At 39.8% G+C, this 25,433-nt stretch overlaps 1 protein-coding gene across 9 annotated transcripts in view; it reads left to right on the forward strand.

Moving 5' to 3' along the window:
- RAD54L2 (RAD54 like 2) overlaps positions 1-25,433 on the forward strand; it is a 93,159-nt gene that overhangs the window by 14,455 nt on the left and 53,271 nt on the right. For 5 of the 9 annotated variants that reach the window (XM_061617901.1, XM_061617895.1, XM_061617896.1 and 2 more), the window contains exon 2: positions 10,519-10,725. In XM_061617901.1, the coding sequence (XP_061473885.1) occupies positions 10,575-10,725 (151 nt within the window). In that variant the 5' untranslated portion in view covers positions 10,519-10,574. Of the gene's footprint in view, positions 1-7,841; positions 7,862-9,246; positions 9,332-10,518; positions 10,726-11,401; positions 11,426-23,727; positions 23,916-24,304; positions 24,398-25,433 lie in introns of those variants that run through there. The other 4 variants (XM_061617900.1, XM_061617897.1, XM_061617902.1 and 1 more) reach the window with 4 other exon arrangements.

The raw sequence follows: 25,433 nt of genomic DNA on the forward strand, positions 1-25,433 counted from the left end.
GTTGGACTACAACCTGGGAGACCAGGGTTCGAATCCCCACACAGCCATGAAGCTCATTGGGTGACTTTGGGCCAGTCACTGCCTCTCAGCCTCAGAGGAAAGCAATGGTAAACTCCCCCTGAATACCGCTTACCATGAAAACCCTATTCATAGGGTCACCATAAGTTGGAATCGACTTGAAGGCAGTACATTTACATTTTTCATGTTGCTGTTAAAATTGATGTACAAGTTGTCATTGTGGTAGAATCTGTTTGTTGCTTGTACTGTTTGCTCTAGTCAGAAAGATTACTTGTTTTCTCAGTAGGGCTCTCACTGTTTCATTTGTTTAACCATTTGTTTTCTGATAAATTATGTATTTAGTAAACTAAATAAAACAATAGCTGTAATGATCTAGTGTTAGAGATATTGTAATAAAACAGCAGTTCCTTGACAACTTATTTGGGGAATATCTTAAAATGGGGTGAACAATATGCAGTTCAACCTAATCGTAAAAGTCCTCTGCAAGCTATCAGTTCAGACCACTGACAAAGAGTCATCTGTTCCTCTCCCTGGCATCTCCGAGGTCTGCTGGCCAGGGAGAAAGAGGGAAAGAGAGTAAGAAAGAGACATGGATGGGGGGGGGGAGATGGCGCCATCCACTTTTTGCGGCCCTGCCCACCAGCAGTATGTAGGCCTCCCTCTGTGGATAATCCCTGATGGAATGCAGCCCTTAATAGATAAATGTTGCCCACCTCTGCCTGAAAATGTTGTATTGTCTCAATAATGAGATGTTTACAATAATGCCATCATCAATGAACATCCTTTCATCAGAAGAGGTATGATTAGGAGCCACTGTTTTTAGTCTGTAGCCAATGGAGTGTTCACGTAGCTACTAATTTATAGGTTAATACTTTAAGCCAGGCCTCTTATTTCTACATAGATGGCCATATTTAATAAAGCCATTGTAGAAATATGCATCCAAAACTCTCCTGTGGCGTTGAAGCACTTGTCTTAATGAAAAGAAATGCTTAGAGTTTGGCAAAAACGAGAGAAAAATCATTAGGCTGGTGGTGTCCCAACTTTTTTCACCAATGGACCATTTGAAAACGGCTGAGGGTTTTGGTGGACCACTTTTTTGCCCTTTCCTTCATGAACACAATTGTAGTTTTGCTCTTTTTTCTCCCCAAACCTCAACATGCAGATGATCCCATGCATATTTACTCAGAAGTAAGCCCCACCAAGATCAAAGGTAGATGTGTATAGGACTGCAGCTTAGAAGCTTGATGCTGTGCACCTTTACTCATAAAGAAGCCTCTATGGCGCTTCCTTGCAATGTAAGCCTCACATCCTGGAAATTTTTATTGGTTTTACCCCTACTTTCATCCAGGCTGTTGAGGAGGAAATAAGACTTCTGCTTCAAGGGGAAGGGAACATTAAAGGGGGCATGATGCAGCTGATCCTCTGCATATTTATTTGTAATTGGTAGATCAGCATAGGACTGCAGCCTTAGAAGCTTGATCTCATGCACCTTTACTCAAAAGAAAGCCTATGTTCCATATGGTGGTTATTTGCAAGTAAGCATCATTTGCAACCTGGAAATATTTATTGGTTTTATCCCTCTTTATCTAGTGTCTCTCAATGATATCATGTCCAGGATGTTGAGCTGGAGGCTTCTGTTTCAAGGGGGAAGGTGTTAAAGGGTGGGTACAGAATGCGGGGAGGGGAAAAAGGAAATGTGGAGGGTGTAAGAGGGGGATGATTGCAGTTGCAGTAGGGTAAGAAATGAAGAGCACTGTTTGTTGAGACTTCTGATCGACTCCATGCCTGGACCCACATGCACAAACAGCAAAAGACCCAAGGTGTGGGAAGGGCAACGAAACTATTGTCAATTTTGACTACTGCGACTAGGGCCGGGGAAAAATTGGGAAAGAGACAAGGGGAATGTTGATTGATTTAATAGCTGCCGTGCAAAGCCCAGGCTTAGATTATGACATAGCAGCCACTGCTATTGCTCTTCAAAAACACACCATGGACCACTAGTGTGAAGCCCATGGAGCACTGGTGGTCCATGAACCACAGTTTGGAAACCTCTGCATTAGGCAATTCATTTTTAGAAAGTTGCAGATGCTGAAGGTCAAAGAGGTGATGAAGGTTTTAGATTGCAATCTGGTACACACTTTATTGTGCAAAAGCCCCATTGAACACAATGGGTCTTATTTTTGAACATACATGCATAATATTGCACTGTTAGTGTGTTATTCACTGTGTGCACATATTCACATGGAAATAGAGAGAATGATTATGATCTAGAGTTTTATGGACCGACTGGTTGATTAAGGACAAAAGCTGCTACAGGGTTAGTTTAATTTTAAATCAAATTATATGTTGATGAGGAAATGGACTAAGGTTGAAAACACAACTTGACTAAGCATCTTATGAACTTCTTAGGAAAATATTTACATTTTTATGCTAGAGGTTTAGGATAAGTAATATAAGGTTACCTGGAGGAGGAACAAATCCCAGGCCAAATCAGCCCTTGGTTGCATGCAGAAGCATCTCGCTGCATTGACTTGCTTGCGGGCTAGTAGGATTTTTAAATGTTCAAAAATTTCATGCCAGACTTGGGTTTGTTTTTTCAACATCCAAGTTAGAGCAAGATTTTTTTTCACTTGTATTGTTCAATAATTTAGATGGTGATTGGGGTCTCAGAATATTTATTGAAATATGGTATGTGTAGGCACCTTATGAAATGCAGAGGTAAAAATGGAGATATTATGCTACTAGGAACTTTGTGATTCATGATCCAGTCTGTTCTGTCATCATCAGTTTTTGTTGTATAATGATACCACTGTAGATTTAGATTTTTGCGTAGAGTCAAGAGTGAAAGCTGACAGTTATGTAACTCTTCTTTTCCATTCTAGCACAGCGTTGGAAAGTAATGATGATCTTTTCTCACTCTTAGCATGCAATACTTTTTCAATGTTTTTTGATATCCAAAGACGCAAGAATGTTAGGCTTCTTGAATGTAGTTAGACTTTCCTGTTCTTTTAAATCTTACATTGTTCTGAAGTGAAGAAGAACCTGTTATTTGAATTGTATTCTCAGTGTCAGCTCTCTTTCTAACATCCTGGAGGCACATGAAAGACCTTAAGGATCACCATCTCTGATAGACACTTGTTCAGCCTTGCCTTATGAAGCTTAGGCAGAGAGTCTTAGGCAAGATTTTATTTCCCAACCCTTTACATTTTGGCAAAGTTATGGTCGGCGAGGAACCTTTTTTTATTGTAATATAAGCCTATCTTTACTCTTCCCAGTTAGTCTCTTTTTGGTAGAATTTAGACACACACAAACTGTTGTCATGCTCACCACCCCGTAATGTTTCTCTTAGGATAACCATGCCAGTTCTTTATCCTTCTCTGTTGCCTTCTATATCCTCTACAAGCTTTATTGTGAACATCTCCATTTTTTGTGTGTGATCCTTAATATTGCGACCAGAATAGACTTGATGTTCAAACTGAGTGAGACCTAATCAGTGTTGTGCAGAATGGTGCTATTATCTCCAGTGTTTTGTATGTAATGTGTCTATAAATGCAAAGCTAATTGCCTATCTTTTCTAACATCTAGATCCTTCATTGTTGCTAGAACATTACCACTTTGTCCACATCTTGTATCTGCTTATTATTTCATTTGCAGGAAGAAATTTCTTGCTTAATATCAGCCCAGTGCTATTAAGTTTTTCTCTCAAACATAATTTTGTATTATAATACTTTCTTCTGTAGTATTTGTATTTCTTTCTCATTTTCCATTGGCAGCAGATATAATGAATTTGCTCTCCACTCCTTCTAAGTCATTAATGAAGGTGTTGAACGTCACTGTGGCACGCCATTGTTGGATACTAGTTTGGTTTAGTGTTGCTGCTTTCTAGGACTCTCTTAGTTGTTTGCAAAGAAAGCACTGTTAAATTCTAATGGTTGCCAACTAAGTAGTTTGGTTACCTTCAGTGGCTATGCATCCTGATTCTGTGCAGAGTTGGGCATAACTAAATCTGTTGATTTTAATGGGCATAGATGTGCTTAAGTTGGCACTGGATTGCATCCTAGTGTAGGTACATCAGAAGTGCAAAATGTCTTAAGCACCCACCAGTATCTTGCTAGTTGAAGGCAGGATTGTTGCGTAAAATGTGGTTGGCCAAGCCTACACAAATTTATATCCAAATCCTCAGTACTTTATGCAGAAATAAACCCCATGCTCAGTATTTGCCTTTAGTTTTTTATCTATAGAGATATATGCTGTCTGAGCCCTACATTCTCTCTGGGCCACTCTATACAAACTGTTCCTATGCTTTGAGTTACAGGAGGGGCTTTGTATCATAATTCTGTATCATAATTCTGCATCATAAACTGCATTGGACTCTATGATAAAATGGCATAGAAAAGAAAGCACTTTCTTGTCAAGACAAAAACTGATAGAGGTTATCACTCCCAAGCTGAACTCTTCTTGTGTTTCAGGAAGTACGTTAACTTGGATCTTAACTAACCCTCTGTGAATGGAGGGGCACTTTCCATGTGTGGAGGGAAGTGGGATCCAGTGGGAGCCTTCCATGGAGTAAAGAAGCAGGGCAACATTTTTCACCAGTCTTCTCCATTTCCTTGCACCTCCTCTGATTCTGCTCTGGAGCAGATTTCCAAGGGAAAAAGGTCTGCAGTGGAAAGAGACAGATGAAAAATGCTCCCCCACTTCCCCTGTCCTGACTGCCCGGTTAGTGGAACTCTGGTCATAGGATGCTCCTGCCAGCAGATCTTAGTTAAGGTCTAAGTCTCTATGTGTCTGCTCTTGTACTGGCAGTGGTGAAATATATTATATTTATTTAGTGCACTGTTATTTTCAAAGACTGAACAAACATAATGTTACAAAAGTGCTTCATGGATAAAGCTTATTCATTTTCTTGGTCCATCACCTGCAGCAGAAATGGGGAGCCTGTGGCCCTGCAGAGGCTGTTGGATTCCATTAGCCCCAGCCAGCATGGACAGTGGTCAGGGATGATGGGATTTTGTCCCACAACATCTGGAGGGCCACAGGTTTCCCATCCCTGATTAACAACAAGTTTTACCAAAGCCACTCGCTGCTGCTAGTGTAGAGTCACCTTCTGGTGTGTAACAAGCACCCAACCTTCTTCCAAATGTAAAGTGCAAGGTGTTTCTTTTGGGAAAGGCTGGGGAGCTTGACAGGTGGGAGGGCTGGCACCTACGATTTTTGGCTTGGCCAGCAAGACTAGTCAAAAATGGTAGAACCTGATTACTTTTAGACTGATAAACTAAAACTATTCCTGATGCAGTGGTTCTTAACCTTTTCCACTGCCAGCACCCCTTGGATTTCCAAAATATGCTCTTGCACCCCCTGAAAAGATACAATTCATTTTTTATTTTATTTTAATTTAATTTAATTTTAATATGTGTTTTAGCTTCTAACAGCTTCCCTCTGTTTCCTATGTAATGAACTAGAATTTGTCAACTTTTTCCTCCTCTTTCAGCCCTGCTCCCTTTTCACAGAACCTTACCATTTCTACAAGTTATTCCAGGCAACAGGTTTCTTTTGTCATAAAAGTCTGAAACTCTGGGGGTGTGTCTTTTTTTGTGTGTGTGAATATATAAACCCCTCTTCAACTTGTACTTGTAAAATGCCAGTTGGCTGTGTGTTTCCTTCTATACTAGGTGGATGACAAGACTATTTTAGTAAGAGACAGTTGGGAAGTTTAGGCAAATTACAACCAATCTTTTGAAGGTAATCTGTTCATCATTTGTGATTCAATGTTGAATGTGTTTTGGTGTGAGATAGGGGTAGGATGGAATAACCTCCCATAAAACCAGAGATGTAGGTGTTGGTGGTTATGTAATTCTTCTTGGTGGATGATTCTGAACTGGGTCAGACTTGTGTGAGAAATGAGGGCAGGTTAATGTCTGTGATTCTTACCTGCCTGTGGTGCAGTGTTAATGTTGCATATCTAAAGTTTGCCAGGCTGGCTGGAAGCCCTCCAGAGAAGCACTGCTTATGTAACTGAAACAGGGCAGCTACTAGGAACTGGGATGGAGGTGCAGAGCTGTAGGGCTGGTTACATGACAAAACCCTCAGAGGAGATGACCCTCAATTGGCCCTGGAAGGGTTTCTTAACATTTTTAGAACAAAAGTATTTATTTATAGCTGTAGCTATGGAGTTAGTTGTGAGAGCATTTTAATAAGCTAACTATGAACTAGTCCAGTGAGCAATGCATTAATGTAAGCTGATATGAGTCCCAGTAAAATCAGTGGGATCTATTTTTCAATGCATTTCTTTTGTTAAGTTGTAGCTCATAACCTTACTAGCCTTTGCTTATTTTATTAGTATGAATATTGTCAGTGTAAAAACCTTGCCTAGTTTTTAATTGCCTTAAAAGATTTTATCTTAAATTATGCAATAGTATTACATTCACCTGTTGAAATAGTTCCTTATTTTCAGCTATTGTGCTTTATGATAAATGGGATGAAACTATGAGACATTTTTTAAGACTCTATGAATATACTAAGGTGTATTGTTATTTTGTCTTTGCTACCGGATTTGGACGTATCATAGGTGTAGCTGTAGCTAGATACTATGTTACAGCAGTGGGTTTCTCCTTTTCGTGAGGAGGGGCATGTTTTGCACTTTTTGAAAATATGCTTAAATCCAGGTGGGTTGGTCAACATAAGTGGATTTTGTAGGAGATGCCATCCCTACAACTGAAGGTCTGAACTCAACCTGGTTATTTAAGTTGAAAAAAATAGACGTATACTCCCATCTTGTTCTACTTGGAAGACAGATTTTTGGCTAATTTAAAAAGGGAATAAACAGCTTTTGAGAAACAATAAACATCAGAATTTAGCACTGCCTTTATTTTAAGGGAGTTGTTTTGTATCTGGCTTCTCTGTCTCCCTTGTTTTTCTTTCTGTCTTGTTTCTCCTTTCTGCCTATGTTTCTGTACCCCTTATATCCCCAGTTTGTCTTACTCCTTATATAGCCAGTCGATCACTGTGCTGTGCAGGTGAGGGTTTACTGCAGATACCATCTCATCAGGAGGTCCATTCTGCACAACATAGCAAGTGGACCTTTAGAGTTGTGGCACTTACCCTTTGGAATTCCTTCTCCCAAAGACTTTCCTCTTTCAACAAACCTTTTAAGTAGAGACCTTATACTAGTCTTCATCTGTTTTGGAATTGCTTTTAAAATATGTTTTTTAAAGATTTTTTTTTTTTTAAGTTTTAGAGATGTTTTTAGTGTTTTGTCTCTTGTTTGCTGTCCTGGACTCCTTCTGGGAAGAAGGGCAGAATAGAAATTTAATAAATAATAATAATAATACTTTTGTTAGAGTAGCTCTTGTGGACTCGAGAAATGGCAAGCAACTGGGACCTGTTTATGGACTCCAGATATTGGTATATTAAGATTACTTGAACTTTCTGCACTTTATTTTGCTCACAACTTTCCAAAGTGGCCATTTGTGTTTTCTGTTTTGGGATTTTTTTGGTGGTTTATAGAGGTTTGAAATAAAGTGGAATATAGTAGTCATTGTAGTTTTTGCACATGTTGCTTATTTAAAATGTTGTTAAAATTTCACCTGATGAATTTACCATTGGAAATACATTTCTCACATGCAGTCATTATTCAAGTAGGTTTGTAAAGTATGTTGCTAAGAACAAATAAAACCATCTAAATGGACTTCCCAGAATAAATAGTCACTGAGTGATTTTACTTTAAATGCTACTCTTCATTATGCACATGCCTTCTTGATTACTTCCTGCATTTGACTTGTGTGTGGAGCTCTTGCAGGAGAGCACTTGCACACAGATTGGAGAAGATAGTACTTGAGTGGAGGTGATAATGTCTTTGTTTGCAGTAGATTTTGAGTGTGTATTTGTGGGAAGCATGGGTGGATTTGCCCATGCTGCTAACAGACAGATTAGCAGAGGACTTTAGCATGCTTGTACTGCTGATTTGTAGCAAGCAATTCAGTTTCAGATGTGAGTGATGGTAATATGGCTTAGGAATTATTTGATTGGTAATGGTAGACATGCTGCTTGAATGCTTGCTTCCCTGCCATTACTGATAACCTCCATGCAGTGTGTGGCCCCTGGAAAGTGTTGGTTACATCCTGGAGGCCATTCTCAATTTGTAAGGGGCAGTGGCTTGGCATAACAGGTCTGGTGTGTGCCTTGTGTGAACTGATGGATTCCCTAGAACGCCTGCAGAATCCTATGTGATAGATATGCAGAACTACTTTGGAAGACAAATAAATGTGGAAAGGGAGGTTTTTTCTGTTATATTAATTTATATACTACTTAATCCCATCATAGATTTCTAAGCAGTTTACAAAGTATAAAAACTAGTTACACAAACATCCATATTTACACATATAAACATCCATATTTAAAATACACAATCTGATTGAAATATAAAATTCTTTCTACAAGTTTGCTGAGCTAAGAGACTTGTAGTAGAGTATGAGGCAGGGTTGATCTTTTAGATGTATAGGTTTAAATAGGATTCAAGCTGTTCAGCACTTTGCAAATCAAAAAACAACACTTAAATCATGCAGTAAATGACTGTAGGATTAAAACACCATTTCTTTGCTGTTCCAGTTTTCTAAGAAGGCTTGACTATATGTTTCTACCAAACTGCATAAGAGATTATTGATTCTTTCCTCCCTGTTTAAGCTGAATCTGTGACCAATGGCTTGTCATAGGGTATTGGCTTGTTTTGTTTGTTCCAAGTATTTTTGTTAAAAGTTTGCATAAAAATTCCTGCACTCGAGCACACCCAATAGAATTGAACCTTTAATGGTTAACATTTCTGTTCATTGGCTTTAGTTTTCTGTTGTTCACCTGCTTTACCATTAATGATTTATGTTTCTTTTGCATTACTGATCTCCAGTTTGGCTACTTTGTCTTTGTGTGTGGTTATTCAGGATTTTTCAGTTATACCGCTTGCCATGAAAACCCTATTCATAGGGTAGCCATAAATTGGGATTGACTTGAAGGCAGTCCATTTCCATTTCATTTAGGATTTTTCAGTTCATTTTAAATTAAAAATGCGAACACTTTGCCAGCCCATTTGTGTGCGTGTGTGTGTGTGCGCCTACACGCTTGGCTTCCATGTTGAGCAGAGGGGAAAGAGGTGTCTTTTCCTTCCTGCCCAGGTTGGAAATGCAGCAGGTTTCTGGATGAGGGACAGATTGCTCTTTCCTCCCTTCAGGAGCTTGCTCATCTCTGGCTGCAAGAAGGGGCCAAGAAGAGGCTGCAGGCTGGGAGGAAATGTGCCATGAGTTGGATCCAGCCCCGGAACTGGGTCTGTGTTACATGTAATTGTAAATTTAATTATATATACATGAACGGGAAGGAAGGTGTACAAGTAGCTAACTCTAAGGCCGTGTTAATATGAAGTCAAAAAAGCAAAATCTTAGCCCGTTGTATGTTACCAAGTGGTGTGTATCCAGCTGCATGGGGAGCTGATCGCATCTAGTGTCTACCGAGGAGAATTTTACCACATCTCATGTACTTTGGCCTACTTCCAAACAGTTCTAGTTAGTAGTGGGGGGGGGCATGGTAAGATTATCCAGCACTGTAATGGGATGGAGATGCTAAATCTTTTTTGCCTAAGGGCTCCATTCACTCTTGGCCTACCTGCTAGGGTTTGCATACCATTAGTGGCTCTGATAGAAAGTTGGTGTAACCACCTCACACCCTCTTGCATGCACATGTACAGGGCACACCACACACACACACACACACACACACACACAGTTGCACACAACCCCTCTCCTTAGCTGACCCATGCAGATAACCTGGAAGAGGGCGATCTGTATCCCTGTCAGCATGCTAGGCTGGACGGAGCTGTTTAAATTTCACCCATCCCACCACTATTTTTTCCTTTTGTCACTGCTTCCAAAATCGGCAGAGTCTTTGGGGGGGGGCAAAATGGCTTTGGGGGCTGAACCAGGCTCTTAGGCTGGGGGTTAGTCACCTCTGCAATATAAGGTTGTGAGAGAGAGGAGAATAAAGAATAGCTTTTGAGATACTGAGACAAAAGAGAGCAAAGGCATGTTTTTAGAATGTTTTTTATATTGCCTTTAAAAGAAAAACAACAGCTAGAATAGATTCAAAGACAGTCCAGAATAAGAGTTCATGCCTGCTTGATGTCATTCTGGAGAATTAATTTGCAAATGATTCTATCATAGAGGTGCAGAACCTCTGGACTACCCTGGGTGCTGGTTATACTGTTAACATACTTAGCTGTAACCTAGAAGAAACAATTTGGATGAAGACATTATACTTCTTATTCCCTCTTAATATTTTGTGGTGGTGGGGATGATGACTATCACTGCCCTGAAGAAACTGTGTACTCATAAAACGTCCCAATTAGCAATTACAGGATCTGAAAAGCTTTCAGTGGACAGGGGTTAAGCTGTATCATACTATACAATTTATGGATGCTTAGTTTTTATTTCCTCTTTTTTCCCCTTCTTGTTCTTGTAGGGCTGCCTTAAGATAGATCATGAGCAGGTAATGCACAGAGAGTGCTGTTGGAAATCATGTCGGACGAGTCAATCTCAGGGAGTGATCCGGACGTGGACCCGGACTTGGAGCAGGAGGATATGGAAGAGGAGGAGGAGGAAGAGGAGGAGGAAGCAATGGAGGAGGACAATGATGGGGATGATGAGGAAGATTTACTTGATGAGAATGGTGAGTAATGGAGCCAAGGAATACTTTTCTGATATGTGCATACTAGGACTGTTAAATCTGGTGAATAAATCATTTGATTTTATATAAGAGACAGATTTGTTCACTCTGAAATTTGTAGGAATACAGGATTTTAAGCATTCGTACCAGTTTTTGAACATTTAAGTCAGTCTTGAATTGGTAGCTTGCACTGTTGTAGCAAAAACTATATCCCAGTCTTGGAAAGGAGGCTAGAGCTATTGAGCTCTGTTTTTGCCAGAGAAGCCCCCTGTCTGGCAACATATCTTGAGAAGAATGGTGTGAGTAAAGTTACTATATGTCTGAGGTGGGTCGATTGTGAGGACATGGGTTACATCTTTTTTGTATTTGGCTTGTCCTTCAGACCGCAGACGTGAAGGATGAAAGGATGAGAGGCTAAACCTAGGGCTGGGTGTACTCTGTGCTAAAAATATTAAAATTCTGTGCCAAGAAAAGCTGTCTCAGGACCTAAATTATACAGATCTGCTCAAGTTCCATGGTTTCCTCTTATTTGCATAGTTTGTATTTGCATAGTTTCACAATCTTGACTGTTTTGCATAATTTATTCCATGGGAGGAGACAGCAGCTATGCAGAGCACTAAACACCCAACCACTGAAAACCTTTTTCAGGTTTCTGAGATTTCAGCAGGGGTCACCCACTTGTGGAGCTGGTTCATACATAAAGGTAAACCATCATTTATTTTAAACACTAGTGTTTTGCTCTTTGCTGCTCCTGACTGTACCACACAGGGGAAGGCATACGGCAGGAGCAAGCCACAGCCTGGCTTGGTGTTACATGCAAGCCCAGACTCAAGAAGGCTCATGATTTATTTCTGTCCAAACAAACCACAAGCCCAGGTTCACACGTAATGACAAGACAGATTCTGGTTTGTTCGCGCCTTGTGTTCTCCCCTGTGTGGCACAGTCAGGAGCAGGGGAGACTAAAACATTAGTGCTGTAGTTTAATGTTATATGTTAATGTTGCGTGTGTGCGTGTATAGATCATACACGGATGGAATCCAAGAGCCGTTTAGAACAGGAATAAGATAGGCCAGGCAAGTTTCTTGTAAGAGTCTTTACTAGGCAAAGACATTAGACACAGTTCTCTTCTTCACAGACAGTTTCCCCCACACTCTGAGACACAGCAAGATGTCTCTTATCTACTTCCCAGCCAGCTTCTGACCTTGGTAAACCTGGCGCTCTGTTCTTTCAGCTTAACCCTTCTGCTTCAGGTTTCACTCTCTCTGCTAAAAACCCTGTCTGTGAGTCTCACAGCATGCTTCACTGACCAACAGCCCCCACCTGAGACTCGCAGATTACAAAACTTCATGTTACAATTATTACATTTCTACAACATTAACTTTTCATTACAATACATATCAGTACATGGTTTGTTTTCTTACAGTTTCTATTTACATTTTCAGTTCAGTTCTTGTTCCTTTATTTCTTTATTTACACAGATTTCACAGATTCATGTTTGTTCACTTTCATTTGATAATACATTTACATTTCATTCCTCAACACAAAATTGCCACATTAGATCCATTGTTTCTTTGTCTATTGGTCCTTCTTTTTTCCCATTCTACTGGAATTTCATCTGTCTCATCATTCTTATGTGTAATATTAAATGTGAATCTCTGAGGTGGTTGACCTTTCGTTTTTCTCTCTGATCTCCTGACATCATCTATTTCCATTTCTTCTTCACTCTCTATTTTACTTGGACCTGCACCTGTGTTTGCACTAGTACTTGGCATTTCTGTATCTTGCATTGTCATGTCTTCACCTCTCAGCCTTTTTACAGTACGTTTGCCACCATGTATCAAATCAGTCAATGCAGTTTTTAATGGAATTTGTCGTCCAAAAGGAACATCAGCTGCTTCCTGCTTGTTTGCACTATCAAGGATCACTGTTTGACTGTCTTTCCAAGGTTTATCTATCACCTTTATGCTTCTGCTTAACACTACTTGTTGTTTCTCAGGCAACCAAACTCTATAATATGAATTCTGAAATCCCAAAATGCGTCCTGCTTGAGCTCTTGACTGTTTTGCAATATGTACCCAGCATTTTGCCCCAAAACGTTCTATGTGTTTCACCCTGGGTTTTCTTCCAGTCAGTTTCTCATAGGGAGACATGCCTATTGTTCTGTGCATGAGACGGTTCTGAATATAAACAGTGTACAGAATACATTCACCCCAATAAGTGTTATTCATATCAGCATCTGCTAGCATTGCTCTCAATGAATCCTGCAATGACCGGTTCCTCCTCTCTGCCGTTCCGTTGGAGGATGGGCTGAAGGGAGCAGTGAGACTTTGTATTATTCCCTTCTTTTCCAAATATGTTTGAAATGAATTACTGGTAAATTCACCACCTCTATCTGATCTGATATTCTTGATAACAACCCCATATTGTGTCTCTGTTCTCTGTATAAATGCCTTCAATTTCTCTTCTGCTTCACTTTTCTTTTTCAATAAGAACACATGTGTAAATCTGGAGAAATCATCCACAATCACTAAATAAAACCTTGCTCCACCTTTTGAGCACTGAAAAGGACCAGCCAAATCCACATGTATGAGCTGATAAGGTTCAGTGGTTGTACTTTCACAGCTCTTATTTACAGGAGTCACAGTCATTTTTGTTTTATAGCATACCTCACACTCATCCACATGCTCACAATGTGTTAACTTCAAATCTTGACTATGTTTTGGGGTGTTTATTATCTTTTCGAAATGTGCGTGTGCCAGTTTTCTGTGCCATTCATGGAAACAATTATCATGTTTATCTTTATTAACTCCTATCCAAGCACACATGTGTTTATCAAGCTTGCACTCAACCATAAACGTTTTGTTCTGTAATTTCCCTTGCATGCATATTTCACCATCTTTTCTCACAAAACATCTATCCCCTTCAAATGTAACTTTACAACCTATTTGAGCCAATTTTCTCACTGATAGAATGTTATATTTTAAACCAGACACCAGTAATACATCTGTTAAAATTCCCATATTACCCATCTTCAGTGTGCCTGTTGCAATCGCGTCCTGAGTCGATCCGTCAGCCAGATAAAGCTTCTCCTGCGTCGGCTTTGAAGTGCAAAATAAACTAGAGTCTGTGATTAGGCAATTAGACGCTCCACTGTCGAGAAGCCACTTAGAGTTAATGAGTTTATTGTCTTCCTTAGAAACAAAGTTCACGCTTGTTTTCTGACTTTCAAAGCCCCTGTTATTCCTCTTCTTTAAACAATGTCTCTGTATATGTCCACGTGACCCACAAAAATAACATATTTTAGTCTCTTGCCTGCTTCTTTGAGATTGTTGTTCAGCCACAGTCACAGTCTCTTTTATCTCTGTTTTCTTATTTTCTTGTCTTCTATTCCACTCTTGTTGAAGTTTCTGTTCCACAAAGTCCAAATTCAGATGTCCGTCAGGTAAAGTTTCCAGACTCGAGACCAGCACATCCCATTCTTGATTAAATGAAGATAACAGGATATAGACCATCTGAATGTCACTATGATGCACTCCTCTATCTTGCAGCTCAGCATTTAATCTCCGAAATTCAGCCAGATGCTCTGCCATAGTCACTTCATCTGTAAAACGCATCTGATAAAGTTTTCGTGCTAAGCACAGCCTGCTCCCCGCAGTTTGCTGTACATGAGCGGCTTTTAACTTTTCCCACATCTGATTAGCTGTCGGCTCATTACTCACCAGCAACAGTTGAGAATCAGATAGCCCCAGAGTAATAAAAGCCTTCGCTTTCTTGTCTTTCTTCAACCACGCTGCTGAAGGAGCTGCCGGAGGGGGTTTTTCTACGACATCATTCAACTCTTCTTTAATCAGAACTGCTCTCATTCTCCATTTCCAGCTGGAGTAGTTTACAGCACTCAGTCTCTCCATCGGCATCCCGGATGACAGATTTACAGCCATGTTGCCCACTCTTACTTGCCTCTTTCTCGCACTTTGTTTCTCTCCGCACCAACGCCACGTCAACAGCTCTCGAACCCGCTACCATGTACGATAAGCTGGGCCCATAACCCCTGTTGCGTGTGTGCGTGTATAGATCATACACGGATGGAATCCAAGAGCCGTTTAGAACAGGAATAAGATAGGCCAGGCAAGTTTCTTGTAAGAGTCTTTACTAGGCAAAGACATTAGACACAGTTCTTTTCTTCACAGACAGTTTCCCCCACACTCTGAGACACAGCAAGATGTCTCTTATCTACTTCCCAGCCAGCTTCTGACCTTGGTAAACCTGGCGCTCTGTTCTTTCAGCTTAACCCTTCTGCTTCAGGTTTCACTCTCTCTGCTAAAAACCCTGTCTGTGAGTCTCACAGCATGCTTCACTGACCAACAGTTAACTGGGTCATAACTGTTAAAACATAATCCAAGAAAGATCCTTCTGAATTGGCTGAAAGGCTCATCTTGTTCTACATTCATTGTTTCCAGTACTGGCCTACCATCTGCCTTTAAAAAAAAAAGCTAATGATTCCCTTTTTTGTTGTCTTCAGTATCCTACTGCCTATTGGATTAGTTTAATACTATGACTAATAGTTATGGATAATCCTTTCCACTATAAATCTGTCCATTAAAAAAAAGTAATCTAAGCTATGGTGTGTCTTACACAGCACCCAACGCCACATTCTGTATTTTTTCTGCACTCCTGCAGAATTGTCTACGTGTACAGTCCTGACTTAAAACTAGAGAAAAAGAGGAAGGCAAGTCCTCCATTTTTACCTGTTACTGATGGTGCTTTCAGATGCCTCTGCTAGTCTCTCCGCCTCCGCTGCTTTGTGCTTTCTTTTGTAAAAGAAACTATTTGTAAAAGTACTGTTTGTGGTGCGGCTGGGGAGAGAGAGGGAAACAGAAGATCTTTTGCAGTAGTTGTGCACTTGGAAAGGCAAGCGGGGAATATACCAACACTTATTTCAAGACTTCTAAGTTTTCTGCTGGTCTGAGCTGGCCAGCAGCATTTCCTATCATCCTGTACCTCATTTTCCAGAAGCTTGCCAGCTAGCACATCTTATCACGGCAGCTTTCTGAATTCCTGCAGCTGCACCTGCTTGCAACAAATCTAACTCTAGCAATCAGTATCCTTTGTTACTTCAAAAAGGGCCTCTCTCCCCATCCGTATCCCTTCTAGAAGCCGCTCCAAATTAGAGCTGCTTGCTGAGTCTTTTTTTGTCTTTTAACACCAACAGGTGGAGTCCACTGCAAATCCGCTGCTTCCCTAGAACAGTCACCTCAGACAAAAAACTAAGGAAGGCCACCCATTGGTTGGATAGCATTTTGCTGGGTGGCCAGTGTGGTGTCCTCCATATGTTGTTGGCCTCCAGCCAGTGTGGCCAGTGGTCAGATAAGATGGGAGGTGTCGTCCAAACATTGGAGGGGGGGGGAATCATGTTGGATGCTTTTTCTCTATATGATAGAACCACAATAATAGGGGTGAAATCCATTTAAGTCATATTTGGAGTAATTACTGAAGTCCATTGATTTAAGCTGTTCTGTGCTGAGTATTACTGTTGGTAGACATCACCCTATGAATCTAAATAAAATAGGCACTTAAAGATAATGTTCCCACATGACTATGTCTGGAAGTTCAAGTGTGTGAAGTGGCAGAGTGTTTCTAGGACTGATAGAATGGGATGGTAGTTGCTAAAGCTTGTTTTTTACTATGGCTCTGCCCCTGGCATCTGTCCACTCCCCCAGACCTACATGTGGCCCTTGGGAGTGGGGAGGTTGCCTGCCCTTGTAAGGACTAGTCACAGCAGGCCTTGGGTTCTAGCACTCTGCCTTTTTCCAGTGTGGACATCAGGAGGAGTCCAGAAGTTTTCTCTTTGGTTTTAGACTAACTGCTACTTTTTATAACATCCAAAAAGAAAAGACTGTCTTCCTTGTTTCTTTCAAACGTGAGTTTGGAACTAAGAAGAGATCCTGTGTAGATAATCTTAATGTGTGGTCAGACATATGGGAGAAAGTTGTCCCCCAGATACTCTGGTCCTGAATGATACAGTATTTTAAAGGTTAAAATCAGCACTTTGAATTGGGTCTAGAAACAAATGGGGAACAGTGCAGTTAGTGAAGCAGGGTAGAATTGCAGCAGCTTCTGCTATATTTTATTTTTAAAACTGTTATATCCTGCCTTTTCTCCAGGGTGTTCAAGGCAGCTAATAATAAAGATAAAATAATAGATTAACATTTTACACCATTACAATATTTAAAACATTAAAACAGCAGCTAAAAGTAACAGAATAAAACAGTAAAATTATTTTAAAATCAAATTCATTAAGGCAGCAATGCATAGCCCAAATGCCTTAAAAAGGAAGGTTTTTACTAACTTGTTGAAGGCCATTTGAGAGGAAGCTTCCTTTGGAAGGAAATTGTAGAGCATAGGCGCAGCCACTGGAAAGGGCCTGTCCGCATATTTCTGTGGACATTGGGACATGTAGAAGGGCCTCTAAAGATGATCTCAGTAGATGGGTAGGCTCCTATAGGAGAAGGTGGTACAGTACTTCAGATATTTTGATCCTAAACCACTCAGGGCTTTAAAGGTCCTTAGCTCATGCAACAATGGAGTTGCATGCTCTCCATATGCAGCCCCTGTTAATTGCCTGGATGCCGTGTTCTGGACCAATTGTAGTTTCCAAGCACTATTCAGAGGCAGCCCTATGTAGTGTATTGCAGTAATCTAGATGTAGTATAACTAAGGCTTGTGTCACCATTGCCAGATCTGCATTCTTCAGAAACAGGTGTAGTTGACAAGCCATATTGAGCTGGGCAAAGGCACTTCTGGTCACCAGCTGAGACCTGAGCATCCAGGGTCAAGTCCAAGTCCAGAAAAAAAAACCCATACGAACATGTGTTTTCAAGTGGAATGCTACCCCATACAACTAGACTCTTTAGTGCATTGCAGTAATTGTAAATTTGACATATTTTTTTCCAGTTCTCTTATGTTTTAAACTTGGGTTGCATTCCATCTATTCATAGTAACTGACTACAATTTGGGGACATTGTATGGGGACAATGTGGGTCTACTCATGTGTAAATTACACAATAAAAGGCAGAAATTTGCCCCGCAGGGCTTTTTGCTGGGGTATTTTTGGACCCCAGGTGCATTTTTCATTGTGTAACTTACACATAAATAGACCCACAAGGATGTAGGACATTGTCACAAATTTTGATCTGTACAGTGTCCCCACATTTCAGCCAGTTACTGCTTACTGTTTTCCTTCTGAAAGAAAAAATTCCTGGGGTTCAAAAATACAACAGCAAAAAGCCCTTGGGGGCAAATTTCTGCCTTTTGCACATGTGTAGGCCTAAAGGGTTGTCCTTCTAGGACACTGTCACCCATACAATGTCCCCAAATTTCAGCCAGTCATCACTGTTTTCCTTCTGGAAACAAACAAATAAAAACTCTGGGGTAAAAAAATACCCCAGTTTACTCAGTATGCATCAGGGTTCAAATATATCCCAAAGTTAGCCAGTATGTTTTTGTTTATTTTGCTGGATTTATTTGCTTCTATTAATGAACTGTCAACACTATTTCAACTTGTTCTACTTCAAGGAGAAGTAAATTGTGTTTTTCAGTCTTGTACGTATATAGTCCACAAGATGTGTCCTTTGTCTAATTCGTGAGCTAACTTCACTGATAGAACAAATTTTGTTTTATGCTATTTGCAAAAGTTATTTTTATCAGCGGTTTATGACTTCATCTGATGGTGAACCTTTTGCCCTTGAGAATTATCCCTAATTTCCCTACTATGCACCAGGAATCACTAATACTAGGAATTGCACTTTAGAGAATGCAATGATGATACTTAAAGAAGATTTATTCTCTGGTAATGAAGCACGTCGACCTTCATGGCTGCTTACATGCTGCCCTAAGTTCTTAACATATCCTTTTGATTAGTTTTGCATGTTTTACATGGAAACTGGTGAAAAGGGCAATACAAATTAATGGCTTTGCAGTCAAACTCTTTGAAAATTATATTGCTATAATTTTTACGTGAATAGTAGGTGTGGCTAGAAAAGAATGGAAGGTTTTTCTGTAACATGGAAGATTTATAAAACTGGCAAGGCTCTGCTAAATATTTTTAAACAGGTTTGTTCTGTTTGTGCAGTACGTTAGTCACAGTTCTATGAATTATACAAAAAAAGTGGTTATCGTCAACTGGTGAGTGGCTTACTTTCTTCAACTCTCTGATTTTTATTACATCTCATAAGGATATTGTCATATCCTTTCCTACTGGAGGAAGCATGGGTGCAAAGTGCACCCCTCTGAGTAACCACTACTGTTCCTTTGGTTCATGTGAATGCATCCTGTCAGTGTCATAATAAGGATGGTATGTGTATGTGTTTTAGGTATAGTATAATTATGTCCCTTGTAAAATAATGTACATTTCTGGAACTTAAATTGCAATTGTAGTGAACTAGCACAAACAAAAGTGACTGGGGCTGGAACAAGGAGTATATAAGCATAGGAGGGTATTGGTAAGCTCTACTATAGACTCATGGCTCTCTTGAACTGGCTGTTCTTCACCTGCATAGCGATGACTTTTTTAAAAAGCCCTTTTCTGTGCTTTGAGGAGAACACTTTGTACTTAAGCTGCTTGTTTCTTTTTGATTCTATCTGGTATGGATGAGTTTGTGAACTTGCTTCCCTGTCAGGAATCTAGGTAAACAAAGTTTATTGTGGTCAGGATGTGTGGGAAGGAGGCACCAAAATCCTTAGCCAAACTTGGAGGAATATAAGGAAGATGAAGTTGGAGGTGGGGATGAGCCTGTCTTGTTAATTCTAGTGTTTTAACCAGCTCTATGAACTGTTACCTATTGCTACCTAAGAGATATCATCCTTGGCATGGGGAGTGACTTGAATGCTGATGCAGGAAGGGAGGACTAGAACTTTCATCTCTGCCCCCTCAGGGTTTCACAGACTGCCAGCACTTTGGATCAGATTTCTTTTTTTAACATCTACAAGGAGTTATTTCAGATTTTTATTGAGGGGTAAAGTCTTATAAATCTTGGTGGTATTGCTTCACCTGTCTTCTCATGATTTTTGGTATAAACATCTTTTGAGAAAGTGGCACAACTTCTGCAGAGTCAGAAAATGTTATATAACCTGGCGAAATGACTTGGCAGTGATGCCAAAGTTCTCTTTGCCTCAGATCTGCTGATGAGTTCTGTCGCCTTGCTGTTCTGTTATGGTGGTGTAACTAGCTGCTTGCTTTTCCATTTTATTTGCCCTGTATAATGGAATTTAAAGTAAAAATGTGTTGCTATTCTGGAGCACTCTGGAACACTCATTACTCTCTTCTCTCCTTACCAATGCATGCAGGTATTCCCTTCTCCTTTTTTTGGTTGGTAATTGTTCTTGAGCGTAAAGAATGCAACATACAAACCTGAAGGAGTTCAGATTAACAAGGAAATCCACTGTGTTCTCTTTGTGAATGTGAGAAATATCTCTTCTGTGTCTTCTGTTTCTTTCCAATGTCTGTTGCTCTTTGATCAGAAAAGCTTAAAGGTGTTATGAAGGGCATTATGAAGACAACTTTTTTCCCTTTCATAATTAATTTGTTCTTTCCTCTTCTCTCATTTTGCAGCGATTTTCTTATTTCTAATAATCAGTTTTTAATAGTGGTTATTTTTGCAGTTGTACAGCGGGTGTTTTTTTTATTCAGTAGGATAAAACTAAAAATAATTGAGACAAGTGCCTTATAGACATTCTTCTAATCATACCCAGGGAGAAGCTGAGGTATGTGTTGCCTTACAAATACTCAATGAGATCATAAATATAATTTTAAGCTCTCAAGGTTTGGGTTCTTACTACTGGAAAAAGCACACTTTTGGGTGAAAAACTTGCTTTTGGTTAGATCGTATGTGCTCATTAGCTTAACTTGGGAGGGAGGGAGGGGACCAAGAATAACAGCCTGGTTTGGGTGAAAAGTTTAATAAGAACTGTGATATATTTTATAGATTTGGATTGGGGAAAGATTTTTTAAGATAAAATCAAGGTGTATATGTGGCTTTATTGTGCTTCTAAGACAACTTTTGGCCAGCATTATACTATTGATTGAAACCATCATTTGGATGTTGAAGGCTGAATCTGAAACTCTACACAGTTATATAGCTATCAATTGTAATAAGTGCTCTCTAGTTTAAACAAGGAATCAATAAATATTGCTAACTTGATATAGCCTACTCCTCAATTTATTATTATTGGGTTGCTCCTGAATACTGCCTTCAAACATTCAAACATCTAAGCGAGTTGTAGACCTAAGCCATTTGGGAAAGAAAATGTAAAAGGGTGTAGTGAAGTAAATCATGTGATCATATTGTATATATTTTAATGGGCTTTTGAACCAAGGCCTACCGAAGTCTTGTGTCTTTTGGGTATGGCAACTTTGTATTTTGACTTCATTTTTTTGTATCAGTCTTTTTTTGCTGTATTTAATTGCAACAGATTGATATTTGGTTGTCCATATGGGGTGATCTAGTTAAACATCTAGATCTTTTTAAGTTCTATTGAATTTTGTGGTACCCTTACACATACATACTGGGCCATGCTTTGACTTTCACCATGCAGTCTTGTTGAAAAGCAACTATGTGTGCAAGGAAGCTGTTAGAGATGGAGCAGCTTCAGAGAATGTAGCAGGGATGAGAAGGAACAATTCACTTAGTTCAGAACCCTCATGACAAAAAGAATGGAAAGATTGTTTGGTTTATGAAGTTCAGCTGCTGGTAGCTACAAAGCATGGCAGATGAGGGTAGGAAATAATTTAATCCCATCTATGAAGGAACAATGAGGAGTCTGAGCATATATGCAGTGTTCAAGAACAAAATGAAGATCTGTCCAAGAAAGTGTAGCATTTCTGAGGGACAAGCACAAAGACGGTGTCTGGCGCAGGACAGGAAAGATGTATATGGCCACTAGATACCAGTGGTGTGGGGAAAGGGGATATATGATTTGCAGAGAGTGATACACTATATCCCACCTTGGAGATCACATGAGAAAGTGGCTCTAAGTCAAGCCATCTTCATAAGGTTGTCTATATAGCTAGAAATAGGTCAGTGTCATGTGTCATTTTTCACAAAGCCACTGAACCAGAGAGGATTCTCTTCAAAACTGGTGAGTTGCTTCAACTAATGTGCTGATTTCAAAATAAGTCACACATCCATAATGAGTTAATGGGCAGTGTCATATTCATTTTGTAAAGGTTACACTTGTCTGACTTCAAGTTTTCCTGCTTTCATTTAATAGTTAAGATATCTTGGATTAGTACTGCCTTTGCTCACTAAAAGCAGAAGGAAAATAGCAGATCCTTGTCTTTCTACTTTAGCATAATGTCAGAGGTATTTAAATCTTGTGTTGCCAGTGATGGTGTGTTCTGTTACATAATTTAAAAAGTGGCTGGGTAGCAAAGACATTACTCCATCATCTGCAGGGACATTGTTTTCTATTCCACTTTATATTCAGCTGCTCAGGCGCTGATCGGAGCCTTGAAAAGCATCTACAGTTGAAAGAGGAAGTGAGAAAGAGATTGGGGTGGGTGGGTGAGATAATCACCCTTACTACCTCTCCGGTCAGTGAACAGAGAGAGGGGCTGAGAGGCTCCTCAAGACGTTCAGTGCTGTGTTAGTGATCTCAGCACTAGACAGAGTATTGGGTTGGACATAGAGGTCCCAGATTTAAATCCCAGCTTCCCCTTGGACTCTTTTATCAGCCTGGTTCTGAATGTACCAACTTGGGAACAAGTTCTGTTGAGTTCACTAGGAGTTACTTGTGTAAGTATGCTTCACATTGCATGCTACCTTTATATGGTTTAATTGGGCTTGTCACTGTGGCTCATCCTAACCTGTCAGAACTATTGTGAGGTTAAATTGCCCTCCTTGATGAGGTGTGCCTGTCCCCCTCATTATTAATGTTTAGGTGGAATTTAAAAACATTCCTGCTCACCCAGGCATTTGGTGGTTGAAAGATATTATTTCTGGCAGTTTTAAAATTATTTGTTGTAAGTCTGTTTGGTTTGGCTTGTGTATGAAGTAGCGCCAAGTCTCTTCTGTTAGTGCAGGGATTTACACTTGTGCAACAGAACTTCCTCCCCTCTCCTTCCCCCCCCATGCCCTCTCAGTCTGTCCTGGGGATTCCCCAAATCTGCTGGAGATTTGGGGAAGGGGTGGGACACACACAGAGGGAGAAGGGAGGGAATTCCGTTGTGTAAGCCTAAATCCTTATGCCAATGGAATGAGGGCAGCTGATACCTCCCTTTGTTTTCAAATGCGTTTTAAAAGTTGTATTTTTATTGTTTTGTGGTTTGCCGTCCTGGTCTCTTTGGAGAAAGGGTGGAATAAAAATATAATAATTTAATATTTAACTAAGGACCCAGGGCTCTTGGGTTAAAAAAAGGAAACTGAATAGAATAAATATTTTGTTTTGTTTTGTATTAAAAGCAGCTTTTAATAAACCTATTGTGAAGTGGGGCCTTGCTTTGAGTGGATGCGTCTTATAAAACAACCTTCTTCAACCTGGTGCCTTTCAGATGTTTCAGACTATTTTTCCCATCAGCCCTAGATTTCCTCATTATCCTTTTATTGTTGTCCTCAGTACTTTGGTATCAAAATTAAATTTGAGCTAAAGCCATTAGGTCATTGTTGCTGCCACTATTTAGGTTACAGAGATTTCATGGGACTGTCAAAGTTGTTGATTTCACACACATGGAATTGTGTTCGGTTAGTAAACACTTGTGTGTGCTGTTAAACCTGTAGCGGTTCTCTTTTTAATGGCATGAAACATGATTATACGCCAACTTATCTCTCTCTCACCCCCTCTCTTAATTTCTGGAGGTTTTGCTGTTTGTTTCCTGTTGCCTGTTAGAATTCCCCTTGTGTGGGGCCCCAGTTGAGTTTGAATAGTTATGTAAGGATTTTGTTTTATTCCTGCTCTCTGCCACTAGTTCATATGGGTCCTGCCTGGGCAGAGTAAATGATATTGGATGAAAACAGCCTGCAACTTTTCTTGTAGCAGCCAGCCCAGGGAGAAGAGACCTCCCAGATACACACATACATACATGGTTTCTTTTTGTTTTACAAACTGCACTGTTCCTCAGGAGTGGTGTTTGATACCTCCTCTAAAGCACATATGCTGGTTTCAGTCAATAGGACAGAATAACTTCTGAAACTGGTCCCAAGGTACTTGTTGGCTTGTTTTGTACTCATGGATTTATGTACCTGAGCAGGGAAAGAAGAAAAGTGCTCCAGCTGCATAGAATAAAACCTAGGCATATTTAATTGGTTATGTAAGTGACCCTTCTCAGTCGCAGCCAAGTTATATGATCTATACTTGCTGGTTGTGCTCAATACAGGTTTGTAGGATACAAGACGAGTGCTGTTGACAAGAGTTTCTGCATACCATGACATTAGTTAGTGTGTTTTTCTCTTAATACTTAGGGCTACTTTTAGCAGAAGGCTTTTTTTGAGTGTGATTATGATGATGATAAATTAGTCGCAGTGACTTCAGACATTTGGTGTGGGGCTAGAATAAGCTTATTGTAGTTGATGGTTTGCCATACTGTCTTCAGTTGACGTTACAGAACCAACTGCTAAAGAAGGCTGTGTCCAGCCGTGTGCATGAAGCAAAATGCTCCTCTTGGATGAGTCTCAGCAGTTTCCAGGTAAGAGATGGAAGCTTCATCTACCTCTCTTCTGTTGCTCTGACAAACAGATGCATTGTAATTGGAAATCGGATGTGATCAGCAATGCTTTGGGAGTGCTTGTTGGTATTCTCAGTGTGAAATACAGTGTGGTTGGAACATTATTTTGTAATGCAAGGTATTGCGATTCATTATTTATTCAGCAGCCAATAATTTGGTGAAAGTTAAGTGCCTTGAATTGCATGAGATTCTGATTGTGTAATCTCATGTATTAGGCTTTCTGTTACTTTTAAAGTCTGAGGAGTCTAGTAAAACAGCCAATTATTATTTCATATTGTAGTCTCTTTGCATCTGTTGCTTTACCGAGCAAAGATGTGGTATATTTTGCATGTGTTATTTAATATGTTGTCTCCCTGACATTCTGCATTCTTGTGCAATTCTGGGAGTTCTTACTTGACTTATATTAACTAGGACGGGTAAATGATGAAGTAGAAGTGTGTATGTGTGGGTGCGGGCGCATGTGCAGTCACAATTGTCTGACATTTCTTTAACTCTTGCTAATAAAGTGTATGTACTCATATACAATTTACAAACAGGTTTTTTTGTTCATCCAGAATTCTAAGAATTACCTTGGTTTTCTCAATGGAATGAAATGGGTTGTATGTGGGAGGGGGAAACAGTTCTAAAAATCTTACTAAAAAGCCACGTTTAGAACATCTCATTTAGTTGCTTGTGCTTGCAAGCATTTATTTTGTAACTTTATCAATTGTTCCTGTTTCTTAACCAAGGTTTGAATTCATAAAACTGATTTCCTTTCATAAAGCACCTGAAAGAGGAAGAGGAGGGAGGCATTGAAGTAACTCACTTTTAAAAATCTTCATAGTAGTGAATTTCCATGGTCTTCATTTTGAAACTGAGAAAAGTAATCAAGTGAAGAAGATTCATGGAATGTATGTGTATTTTTGCTGGGCTCCATTTTATCTTTGTACACATGACTAAAAAAAGTACGGGCAGGATGAATAATCCAGTGCCAAGAATGTCTAACAGGTTTATGGGT

This window comes from Rhineura floridana, chromosome 3, assembly GCF_030035675.1.
Source record: "Rhineura floridana isolate rRhiFlo1 chromosome 3, rRhiFlo1.hap2, whole genome shotgun sequence".
In the NCBI taxonomy this organism is placed as follows: Eukaryota; Metazoa; Chordata; class Lepidosauria; order Squamata; family Rhineuridae; genus Rhineura; species Rhineura floridana.